Raw genomic sequence first — 13,843 nt, 5'->3', positions numbered from 1 at the left:
TACAGATCTTCAGCTTCTCATGCAAGCTTATGTGGGTAATATCAAACAAGAAAAGGTAATAAACCATTTCATGGTTATGTTGTGAATGATGCTCCCAGTCAAGAGGTTACACTTTAACCTCTTGACAGAGTATAATCACTTCAAATTGATGTATATCATAGTTCAACTACATAAGACATTATCAAGAAAGAACCTACAAAGCAAACAGCAAGTTTCATAAAAGTGATTAAGTTAAGGAAAGAAAGTGTTTCTCTTTGAAAATAAACTACAAAAGTGGTCTTGAGGGGTGTGAAAAAGATATCAGCAGAAATCATTTGGGAATAGCACAGACCATATTTCCTGATCAGAAAAAAGATCTCCAAGTCACACATAATTTAAAGAAAGTTATGGGTGACTAGGCATTTGAGAAATAGAACTGAGAAACCAACTACAATCATATTTAAGAATTTAGAGACACAAAACATGCATGTTGAAATGATTATTTTACTAATTATTAATAAAATAACACTTGACGTTTCAACCCATTGTATTGAGGTCATCACCAGAAGGATACATGTGCATAGGGAACCAAGCTACATGCTCTTGCCCTCTATACCGGTAAATAAAATCTATGCTGTTACTTAATCTTTTTCTTAGCTTGACCTCTAGCAATAAATAAATAATATAAAATAAAAATTGAAAAAAAAAATTTTTTTTTAATTAATAATTAATACATAAAATAAATAAAAAATTACAATAAACTATGCTGAAGTCCTCATGTACTAAGATTCTTCTGGATTTGTACAGTTCAAATTGCTATTGAATGCTAAGGAAGGGAAAAAAAAACTTCAAGTCTTCTTGTAGCGGGATTTTTCTTCGACACATTATTTTGTGTATGTACAGGCCAGCCAGTACATACACAAAAATTCTTATCACCCAACACAAAAACTAGGTGTCATAAGCACCCTTGAACACAGAGCTCAAACTATTTGTTCAAAATGAACAAGCTCTAAACCAGGAATACAAGATTATCAACCACACATTTATAAAAAATGTGTACAGTAAAAAAACTATTCACAAGATCCTCTGCAGAGATACTAGTAAAAACAAAAAAAATTCCAAGAATGCTATTGCCATACCTTATGTTAGAGCATTTCCAAATAAATAGTGAGAACACTACACAAATACACCTCAAAACCACCTTTAAATTATCATCATCAAATTCCTGCCATGTACCCTCAAGGGGTGTACAGGATATGATAGTACTACATGAAAAAAATTACATCATTACTAACTTCCTATCTACAATTTTCCTCCAAATCAGTCTGTTACTTGTCAAGACACCAACATTATCAGATCTTATATTTCTATCGTCTAAGGCAGTGCTTCCCAAACTTCTGGATGTCAGGGCCCCCTTTGCAAAAAGATATATTATTATAATATTTACTGTATTTATATTCAATACAAAACATACACAGCGAATATTGCAAAAATCAAATGCATATATTACATTTTTTGCCTCTTACCGTTTGGTTCTGAAGACGATGCAGGCTGTTCTGGTAAAATATGAAATACTGTCTTTTTTTTTTTTTTTTTTTTTTTTTTGAGTCTGTTTCTGCTTCTGATTGTTTGCGGGAATTTTTTTTTATTTTTTTTTTATCAACCTTATCCATCTCAGGGTTAAATTTTTTAACATAGAATAGATCAAATAATATCACCACTTACCGATACTGACACACCACAGACTGATAACATTAAATTAGTGAATATTACCTGAATAAGGAATCCCCGGACCAGGAACATTTTTCTCTTTTGTGACTTTTCTCCCTTTACGGTAATTAAGCCTAACGCGAAACAGACAGCAAAGGCAGGTTATTAAAACGTGCATACGATTGGTGCGGTATTAACAAAAGATCGCGCGACCGAAAGATAAAAGCATAGCTGACAATTGAGTTCAACCGAATTCCATATGTGAAACTGCCATAACATTCATTATATATTACTTAGTTTTAACACGTTCGGCTGAATTTTATTGCTGCCTTGGGAAATCGAACTCGCACACATCTAATTAATAACAATAGTTTTTAGTTAGATACTGTGTTTGCCCACGCAACATATGGTTTTGTTTCAGTCTATACAGCATAGTTTCTGTATGGGGGGGTGGGATATGTGATTCATTAATTAGTGTGTTTTTATCCCAGTTGTCTCTAATTGCACTATTTGTTGAGAAATATATTACACAGACTCCTCATACCTTATTCACTGGCATAATAAAAGTACTTGTTTTTATTGCCTCTGCAGTATAGTGGCTGTTAGTGTTGTTTACCACTGCAAGCGAGTTACTATCTCTCCACATGAACTTGTTTAAGCTTTTTTTCATGTGTCAAGTATATGCGAAACTTTTATTGGTAACAGAAAACTAGCTCGGATGACAGTGATAATATAAAACGAGTTTTGATATGTATATAAAGTCAATGTCAACAGTCCCTGATTACGAACGCGTGATGAAAGGGACAGGAAGATTTGGAGCTTCCCTGGAGAGCATTCGAAGTAAATACAATTAACCACTGCTTTGAAATGAAACATATGAATAAGCAATATTTACTAATATTCATTAAGTGCCGAATATGCAGGAAGCATAGTTTGTGAACCAACACCAATGCGTGAATTTTTCCATTAAAATATAAAAAATAACAAAAAAGAAATAATAAATAAAAATTAAATACGTTTCTTTTAAAATAAAAAAATCTACTTAGTCTTAAAACATTCAAAATTTGTTTTCATTATTTCACGGCCCCCAAGGGGGCTGCAGCCCACAGTTTGGGAAGCGCTGGTCTAAGGCACTTTGTATAGTATCAATCCACCTATATCTTGGTCTTCCTCTGGGCCGTTTTGCTGCCAACCTGGCAGAGAACACTTGTTTTGCTAATCTTTCTTTGCCCATTCTGTTTAAGTGACCATACCACCTGAGATTAGCTTTGCTAACGCATTTCTGGATGTTGACAATGTCAAGTTCTTTCCTAATATCCTCGTGTTTAATACGATATTGCCATTGATGCCATCTGTTCATGCCTATAATCTTTCTCAGGACTCTCATATCTGCAGTCTCTAGTCTTTGGTCAAGTGTTTTACTTCTGACCCAGCTCTCAGATCCATAAGCTAAAACTGGTTTGAACACTGTCTTGTATTCCGACCAAAAATTAAGAAACCTATTCAGTCCTTCCAAAGATCCTCTTCCACACCTAGCCCACCCAGGGGGTATATAAAATACAATACACCTGTAACCTACCATACATAGGGGAAACAGGACAAACCATCCCAATTAGGAAGGATGAACACGAACGACACATTAAATACCTCCATTTTGGAAAAACCGGCCTTTCTGACCATGCACTCCAAACATACCACAGAATTTATTGGAAAAATACCAAGTCCCTACATTGCACCAGAACCTGGTTCGAGAGGAAATTTAAAGAAGCATGTGAAATGCTGAAACATAATCCAAATCTGAACAAAAATGATGGCCTAACCATTCCAAGAATGTGGAGGACCCCCATTTGCAACCTTTATAGCAACCAGAACATGCCGAAGAAAAATCCCACTACAAGAAGACTAAGTTTTTTTGTTTTTTTTCCCCCTCCTTAACATTCAATAGCAACTTGAACTGTACAAGTCCTGAAGAAACTGATAGTATAACAATCTGAACTGTACAAATCCAGAAGAATCTTAGTACATGAGGACTTCAGCAGTTTATTGAATTTTTTTATTTATTTTATTTATTCATCATCATGCGTATCAAGGATTTAGGCCTAGCATGACCTGTTCCGGTCTTAGAAGTCATCGTTGAATCGTTTAAGAGGACGTCCTGGTTTTCTTTTTCCTAATGGCTTGTTTTGGTAATCTTTCTGTTTTCATTCTTTGAATGTGTTCCATCCATTTATGTTTATATTTTTTAATTTTTTCTATTACTGGTTCTTGGTTTAATTCCTTCATAATATCTTCGTTTCTTTGTGATCAAATAGGGTATACTTTGCAGTTTTTCTCATAAACTTCATTTCTGCTGTTGTTAATCTTTGTCTTTTTGTTTTATTATATTTTATTTATTAATTATTAATTTTTTTCAATTTTTATTTTATTATCGCTAGAGATCAGGCTAAGAAAAAGATTAACAGCATAGATTTTATTTACCAGTATAGAGTGCAAGAGAATGTAACTTGGTCCCTATACACATGTATCCTTCTGATGATGACCTCAGTACAGGGATCGAAACATCAAGTGTTATTTTATTAATAATTAGTAAAATAATCATCTCAACACGTGTGTTTTGTGTCCTTAAATTCTTAAATATGAAAGCTGATCACCGTGTAACATTAAAAGAAAGAAAAACCAATTACAAAGCATGGGAAAGCAGCACCAGCAGATCAGACAGTATGTCAAGAAATTTTTAGGAAAATTTAAAGCACTTGTCCAGTTGAACATTCCTAAATGTTCACTTTCCATAAAACTGGTCAGTTGGGAAAGAATTGTGAAGATGAATAAACTAAGGACATAAAACATAAAAAAAACATCTAAGTTGATTAAGGGAATATATAACTGGTAGCATAGCAAAGTGAAATAACTTCCATCAACTTATCTCTAATCCAGAGAATTTTAATAATAAGGTGTGATACCTTTTGGCAACTATACCAGTTGCCAAAAGGTGTCAATATGACTTCTCTGTAATGGAGTTATGAAGAAGTCAATATGACTACTTCATTGTCAATATGACTTCTCTGTAATGAAGAAGTCAATATGACTTCTCCATTACTTACACCATAGTATCACCATCTGGGTCTGGCTCCCACTGATGAGACCTCAATAAAGGTCAAAACTGGTCAGGTAGTGACCCTTTCCTTAAGGCATAGCATTATACATGTCTGCAAGGAGATGTGTTTTGCATTATGGGAGATACTAAGGCAAGTGATGAGAACTCATACCACTTTACAAGTTCCCCCAGTCCTGAAAATACTTCAGGCAAAAACTTTGTTTACTTACACTTGGATAAAGGATTAAACCAAATATATAATTGGAAACAATTATTTTGTACACAGCTACTTTAGTACACAGATAACTTTAAAAAAGACTGAAGGAACTAGATAATTCTCATTTATGAAATTCCTATGCTGAACTGTAGATACTTTACTAGATACAAGAACACTTGGCTGAAGTCTACACTAAGAAAAAAAAAAAAAAACCTTCTGTTCAAAGGAATCTTGTGTGTAAACTAAATACATATGCAGAAAGTCAATTTGCACACAAATGCCTGGATTTCAGTCACAGATGGAGTGAATCATTACCACAGTATTTGTATTTAGGCTTAAAATCTTGAATGCTGGTAGTTCATTTTTTTAGTTTAAGAGAATGAAGAAAGCATTAAAAATGAATTAAACAGATTTAATGACTAATATTTTGTCACAGACATCAGCTATAAGAATTTTAATGTGCACATACAAAAAAAAAAATGCCCTCTCAGTTCTAGGTATATATAGTCCTTTTTATTTGCAACTTATTACAAACAATTTGAAAAATTGTCCACATCCATCTGGAAGAACACAAGTACATCATCTTCTGCCACATTTCACCTCTAAGGAGTTGAAGGACTCATCATGGGAGAGTACTCTCCCATAAGTCCTTGAACTCGCCATCTCTCTTACTTAATCTCCCACCTACTACTACCATCAACATAACACTATTTACTGCCTACAACCACCAACAGCAGTTCAATCTGTAAATTGCATATGTTATCATGACTAATTTGCTTGGATGCAGGATGAAAACACCCAAGCTTCTAGGATGTTTAACTGATCTCTTTTTTTTTCAATTGAAGGAAAATTAACTGATCTCTTTATGAGATCAGTTAATTCTCCTTCAATTGAAAATGGCCATGTAAAGATTCAATTCCTCATTATAACAAGAATCAAACCCAGGTCTTTTTTTCCTAATCTAAGGGTGCAACATTCCATTATTCCAACAGCACTATAGAGGCACTTATGGTCAGTCAAATATAAAAGACCATGACACAGACAGCAGCAGCTCAGAATCCAATGAAAGGAAAGAAACTACTATGCTTCACTGTAGCATGTATACACAAACTTTTGGAAATTGGCAGATTTTAAAAAGCAAACTCAAATATGGTTGTGTGAAGCTCCCATTAGACCTCACACATCCAACAACCAAGGCTAACACCACAGTGGATATCTCCTCTCACAACTGCAAGCTTTCAGTGCACTTTACTTTTGTGTTATTTGTATGAAGTTAAAATTTTTTATATTCCCTATGATGTCACTGTGACATGAAATATTGGAAGCATTAAACATTTAATTCACACCATTAAACCAAAAAATTAATACCAGACTAATATAATACTTTAGCATCCTACCATATTAGTTACATCAGCTGATGTGATGTGCAAGTTAGCATTTGCTATCATATCAGGACCATGGGAAAACTAAACTAAACGGCATTCTCAATGTTTTTTGTTCGTTATTCAGGTACAATTTTCAACTAAAGATAGTGATTAAATTTGGAATCAGAATCAGATACCAGAATAATAAAGTTGGTGGGTGTAGAGCCAGAATACATTAATTTATATGGAATAAAAGAGAAATTAGTCAAAATGCTAATAATATACAAATATTCAAATTAATTTTAATTTATGGATCTGAGAGATGAGTTAGAAACAAAATAGATGAAATCGATGGCAGAATCTTTAAAAGTGAAGATATTAGAAAGAATCTTTCTAATTTTAGAATTTCTTATTTTCTTATTTTAGAATTCTGTTATTTTTCAGATCTCTAATACCATCTTAGAAGACTGCCAGTACTAGAGATCCGAAAAATAACAGCAAGTAATAATGCAAACTTAATCATGTAGTATCATCACGGTATTATGTACAACCCTTGAGGGTAGATATCAGAAATTTGATAATGATTAGCCATGTAAACCTTCACTGACTCACTCTACAGATTACAGTTCCACCTTTAGAGATGGGTGGCTGATAAGTGTGCCAGAGTATGAGAGACCAAAAGGAGATATACGTTTCCAAGTCAGGGTTTTTTTTTTTTTTTCAGAATCCCATGCAGCTGTGGGTGGGCTAAGAGTTCATTCTTTGGAGAAAGGATCCTAAATTATCTTATCAAGTATGATTGTTTTTCAAGCTATTTCAGCTTCAATACACATGATCTCATAAGGAGTGATGAAAATCAACCATGAAAGGGGAATGGGGATGAGAGTTCAATGTTGCAAAATGTGTAAGTTTTTAAAATTTGGAAAACAAAGATGGATGTAGAATTTATGCTTGGTGAAGATATATTGTCAGAGGTGGAGGAAATAAGAGATCTTGGGGTGATAGTTGATAAGGATCTGAAATTTAGGGGGACACATTGCCAAAATTGTGAAGACAACACAAAGACCTCTGGGAATGATGCGAAGGACACTCACTTGTAGAAGTAGGGAGATTCGTGTTCCATTATATAAGGATCTGATTAGATCACACATGAACTACTGTGCCCAAATTTGGCCACCTGGTTTTCAGAAGGATGAAGAGAGAACCAAGGTAGTTTCCGACCTCTGGAATGTCGAATATGAAGAAAGATTGAGAAGATTCAATTTACGAGTCTAGTGGATAGGAGATATGATAGAGACATACAAGTTAGGAAGGGGTTATTATAAGAACAATGTTGGAGAGGTTCTACAGAAAACAGTGAGAGATCAGGGGAGAACCAGATGTTATCCCTAGAAGCTGTATAAAGAGGGTGTGAGAAGGGAAGTGAGAAGCAGATTTTTTTGCTGCAGAGTTGTTAATGACCAGAATGCCTTGACTAAGAGTGTGGTGTCGGCATTTGAGTGTGTTTAAAGTGTGGTATGATGAGCTGTGTATATGATAAAAGGGCCTCTTAGATGAGTCTTTGACTCCATGAGATCTTGGATAATAATAATTATTGTGCCAAATTGATAGTTGCAGTGTTCAATTCTTGTATTCGAAATTTTCCATGAATCGTGAAATCACATAAAAGGTAGATAACAAAATTTGCCCTAAAGCTGAAAACGTTCTACCTTCAGAAGATATTTTCAAATTTATCATTTTTAGCAGCAATCATATACAGTGCATTATCTAACATCTACCTATCCCATAACTGTACAACATCTAGCTTGCATATCATGTCAATGACATTGGAAAAGGTTTAAATGGTGACATACAGTTTTGGCAGATGTTTCAAAGTTGGGAAGAGTTATAAGTAGAACAGATGTAGCTTTGCAAGAGGACCTAAATAGACTGTCTAAATGGGCGAGTGTATGGGGATATCAGTTTAATGTTGCAAAGTGTAAGGTTTTAAAATTTGGAAAGCAAAGATGAGATGCACAGTATAGAACTGGTGGAGATATTTTGTAGGAGATGAAGGATTTGGAGATTGTGGTGGATGGAGGGGGTTGTTATATAGGGGCTTGAAATTTTGTGAACATTTTTCTAAAATTGTGAGGACATCATAGCAGATTATGGGAATGATGCAGAACACCGACATGTAGAAGTAAGGATGTTTTGATTCCACTGTATAAGACTTGGTTCAGACTGCATATATATGATTACTGTGCACAGATTTTATTGGTTGCCAGGTTTTCAGAAGGATGAAATGTTGGAGAGGGTCCAGAGATGTTTAACTAAGTTGATTTCTGGAATACAGAATATGAGGACAGATTGAGAGAATGCAAATTACAGAGCCTAGTGGATAGAAGGAAGAAGGAAAACATGATCGAGATGTATAAGCTGATAAGGGATAATTACTAGATTAGCATGGATGAGATTTTTCATAGAATATCTGGAGACAGGGAGAGGACGAGAAACCATCCCTGAAAGCTGTATAAGATGGGTGTGAGCAAAGGGCCGAGGAGTAGATTTTTTGCATGAAGAGTGGTGGGATTGGAATGCACTACCTGAGTGTGGTGAATGTATGGACAATGAATACATTTAAGTCTAAGTATATAAGTATGATGAGCTGTGCATGTGAGTGGGACCTCCCACAATGAGTCTCAGCTCCATGGAGGTCTACTGATAATAACTGAACGAGAACTAGCTAATTCTCTGACTGAATAAGCTCTCAACAATTACCGAACAACAAGCACACAACTTGCTATCAATTAGCCAGTTAGAAAGAATGAATGTGTAGTGCCAGATATTGAGTGGCTGTTTACTAGCTGGTGTGCCAAATCATAAAAACATAGTATAGCATTCTAAAATATAACTTTTTTCACAATTAAAAATAATGAAGTAGATGCACAACCTGATTGTCTTCTAAATAAACTCATTATGCAAGCTGTCATACCTGGTGTGTAACAGAGGTTACATTCTTGAAAATACAGTGGGCTATATAATACTATACCATAGTAGCACTTAATGAGATGATACACACTTAATCATGCAAAAAATTAATGTTACAAGATTTAATGTTTAAAATGAAAACTACATGTAGTTCTGAACTAAAGAGCCTTTAGTTTCCCCTTTGTTTTCTCAACAGATTTTACTGTGGCATTAGAGGCAACCTGACCATTGTTAAGGCCTTTGAACTCTGTTTTATTCAAAACTAGATCATTAGTTTCCAAATTTTTATGATTGAGGTTAATTTTTTCTTTACAAATGCCTCTAAGCCTTTATAAGGTAAAAAGCAGGAATCGGATGAGGTTTTTCAATATCTTTTGTAGCTTGCTGCTGTGTCATTGATAAGTTTCTCAATGGTAGGCTCCTTTTCACACAAGTTAAACAATTCATTTACATCTTTAGAGACTTCTAAAGTTTAACCAACTTGCTATCTCAACCATAGTCATTGCCTTTTCCAAAGAAGATTCAAATTCTTCAAAGTCTGCAATTGACTGAGCAAAGTTCCTTTCAAACTCCCTTCAGAATGGATTCAGTGAAGTCATTCAAGTATCTGTTATCTGTAATTATTTCTATAATCGTGTGTTAAGGCTAAGTGCTGAGAGAAATTCGTGTTAGTTTCATGGAGTGAAAAGCACTACAAAAGGATTAAAAATAGTATTTAATTCTTCCAATATTTCATCTCTCAGTTATAGAAACATCATCAGGGAGTACAAAATGAGACCTGTAATACATAAAAGCAGCACAAAACTGCAAAACACATGGAAAGACTAGAGTCCTAACTAGATAGGCACCTATCTATGACCTAGAATGTAAATTGGGATCTCCAAATATTAGTGTTACATAAAACTTCTCAAAACATGAGAAACACTAATACTTGGAGATCCCAGTTTACATCCGAGGTCACAGACAGGTGTCCATAAGGGACACCTAACCTAGTTAGGACTAGTCTTTCATCCACATTTCACTTAGTTTTGTGTGTGCGTGTGTGTTACAAGCCTCATTTTGTAATCTCCAACAGTGTCTCTAACTGAGATGAAATACTGAAAGAATTAAATATTTTTAATCCTTTACTGGTGCTGAACTTGTGCAAACCTTTAAATCATTAGGCTATCTATCTGCGTCGATTGCCTTTATCCAGGCAGAACAACAGTTAAAAAAAAAAAATGCATACAATATTTTGTGGCATAAAAGTAAACTACTGGATAAAAGAAACCAAACTGTTTCAGTCATTACATATCATTCATACTAGTTAAAATATTTTATTCTGAGTTATAGATCGTAGCCTTGGCAACCTACTCTCAAATGCCTCACTTCTGAAGCCCAGTATTTTGTACATTCATAATAGAAAATTTCAGAGTTCATGGCTTAAGTAATCCACACTTTAACCACTTCAATGGAGACTTCATTGAAGCTCTCCAAATATAGATTTTTATATAAGATTTTATCTCTCTCTCTTATGGTAAGATGGAGTATTATTTCTTCACAAATGTTTTAGGATTACTGTATTCCAGATTATAGGGCTAATGGCCTCCTGTAGCAAGCATGATACCACTTCTTTCTTTCCACAACACTACATGATCCACCATTTTCACTACACCATTGCAACCAATTGTCTACACCACACCATCTACCACACATACATTATAAATTTTTTGCTGAGAAAAATTCCTGATCTCAACTTCCCCACCTTAATTGAAAACACCCATATATAAAGATTCTTTGCATCATGATTTTTTTTTTTTTTTTTCAACCAAAGGGTGCAACACTGTTCAACTGTGCTGCAGACTAGGTGTATTTATCAGATTTACTAATATTCTGAAATATCATAACTCCCTTCAAAGGGGGGGGGGGGATCATATTGCAGTTCTAAAATTATACCATACTTCATATTTATAAGTGCTTTTATGCTGTATAAATTTTATTTTAAATTTGAAATCTGTATTATCTGCAATCTACTGAACTCCAAATAGTCACCCTTTAGACTACTGAAGTATATGCGATTGTTATCAACTCTGATATCAATCACTATGCAGAAAGAATATGATTTTCCTTGATGAATATGCATGGCGGTTTGTAAGAGGAAAAACATCCTATTTAATTTGTTTTTCCTTCTATGCTAGATACTGTCTTTCAAACGCATCCATTAAAGATGGCAAAGAGAATATAGTGTAAAACGATTTTAATCTCGTAAAAAAACTAAAGAATTATTTTTGACTATGAATTTTTTGCTGAAAGATGTTTCGATCAAGAAGTGCTGTAAAAATGATAAAAATATGTCACCAATTTTAAACACTCAATTATACAACGAATAGTGATATAGCGAGGATTTTATTATTTAGAAAGTTTTAATAAATTACGTTTATTTTCCCTTCCCCTCAATCTATACCATAGGTAAGACACATTCCGTCCTCCAGAAACATGAAGTGATTAATCACTTGATTCAAGTGGCCTGAAAAACATTTACCAGACATACTGAACGATTATGAATAAGTCCACGAAATACTAGAAATTGGATTTCGAAGTGAACTATATTAGCAACAGATAGCAATATGATTTAAGCTAATATGCCTAACACGTCTCTCTCTATTCGATTCATCTACATCAAATGTTTGCTGTTAACAACAGAAACAAATATGACTAACACGTCTCTCTCTATTCGATTCATCTACATCAAATGTTTGCTGTTAACAACAGAAACAAATATGCCAGCCATAATCTCAATAATATCACGCGAATTAAATTATAAACACAAGTGAGTAAACTGGCGTTATAAGAGCAAAATAAGAGACAACATAGTGAATACATTTATGTAAACAATGGCATTTCCCGTGAATAATTTCAGAACTGAAATCATATATCTATCTATCTATCGCAACTGTTTATCAGTGCAAACTATAATTGTGCTTTCTTTGCGAAAAATATTAATCTGAAGTACAAGGAAGAAAATCACTGTTAACCGCAAGTTTCGAATTAAGACGAACAAAACTCAAACGAGGCACTACAAATGTTAGTTATAACAGAACTGTAATTTAAATAACGCATTAATCCTAACATACGTCTAACTAAATACTTACAGTTTTTGCGTTAACGAATTAAAAAACCTGCTTATATCAAATTCCGCCATGATTGTATAAAATTTGGTGTCCTACTAGTATATAAATTATTCTGCCAACTAAAAAACTTATAGAAGGAAACCTCGAACCACTCTACTACGCACTCACATACGGAAGTTACACGTAGCAACCACTGGTAATATTTACTCAGACACGTAGCCTTATTCGAGGAAAAAATTACTAAAAATTCAAATGACATAGTGGGCATTTTTTTCAATAATAATTTATAATAATAATAAATAATAATAATTTATATTTTTTCGACACTGTGATCCTGAATATTATGATACGTATATAATTTTTATATACGTATCATAATATAATGATGATTAAAATTTAAAAATTATATAATAATTTTTATATAATTTTTAAATTTATTTCATGATCTGATTGTCTATCAGAACGTGACAGTAAAAATCTGCAATATTACGCAATTTCATAATCACAGTGGTTTAACTGTTTTGAAAATGGATTAATCTACATTTTGAGGGGACCAGCAAACAAACAAAAAAAAAAAATGCCAAATGATCTATCTGTCATTCTGGTGGTTCTTTATCATCCATATTCTCTAGTCTTTGTGTGAAATTGAAGGTGGAAGCAAACGGATGTTTCAAATGACAGACCAATTTGCATTTCTGGAGTGATTGTTAAGATCTTGGTTAGGAATAGAATACAAGACTGAGTGGATAAGGAAAAAAATTCTGTATAGAGGTCAGCAGGGGTTTGTTAAAGGGAGATCTTTTTTTACAAATTTGCTTACATTTCATAATAAGGTGACTGCCGTTCTGGATAGGGGTAATTCATATACAGTGATACAGTATTTTACAAAGGCATTTGACAGGCTACCACATAATAAACTAGTATATAAGTTAAGGCAAATGGGAGTGGAAAATCAGTTGGTTGATTGGATAGCAGACTTTTCTAATCGATATCAAACAGTTGTGTATAGAGGTGCCACGTCTCTCAGGAGAAGGGTTACTAGTGGAGTCCAACAGGGTTCTGTTCTAGGGCCACTGCTGTTCAATTTGTTTGTTAATAATAGTGCAAGTGGATATTCAGCTGTTTGCGAATGATGCTAAGCTGGGGAAAATTATTAGGAATGATTCAGATGTACTATTGCTTGAGAGCAATTTAAATAAAGGAGTTATGTGGGCAGACAAGTGGGGGTGCCAATTTAACACCAATAAATACTGTATAAGTCTTTGCATTTTGGATCTCAAAAATGTAAAGCTGTGTATCATATTGGAGACGTTGTATTACAGGAGGAGGAGGAAGCGTGTGATCTTGGGGCATTGGTGGAAAAAGAATTGAAGCTCAAGAGACATATTGCAAAAATAAA

General features: G+C 34.1%; 1 protein-coding gene across 1 annotated transcript in view; it reads right to left on the bottom strand.

The window, feature by feature from the left end:
* BI-1 (Bax Inhibitor-1) overlaps window positions 1–12,630 on the bottom strand; it is an 85,567-nt gene extending 72,937 nt beyond the window's left edge. Inside the window, exon 1 of the mRNA XM_090395457.1 lies at window positions 12,466–12,630. Coding sequence (XP_090251583.1) covers window positions 12,466–12,515 — 50 coding nt within the window. The 5' untranslated portion in view covers window positions 12,516–12,630. The remainder of the gene's footprint in view (window positions 1–12,465) is intronic.
* Between the last annotated feature and the right edge of the window lie 1,213 nt (window positions 12,631–13,843).

Source organism: Typopeltis vanoorti, chromosome 7 (assembly GCF_054136105.1).
Source record: "Typopeltis vanoorti isolate ZY-2024b chromosome 7, IOZ_Tvanoo_1.0, whole genome shotgun sequence".
Lineage (NCBI taxonomy): Eukaryota > Metazoa > Arthropoda > Arachnida > Uropygi > Thelyphonidae > Typopeltis > Typopeltis vanoorti.
This window is presented reverse-complemented; position numbering and strand designations above follow the sequence as displayed.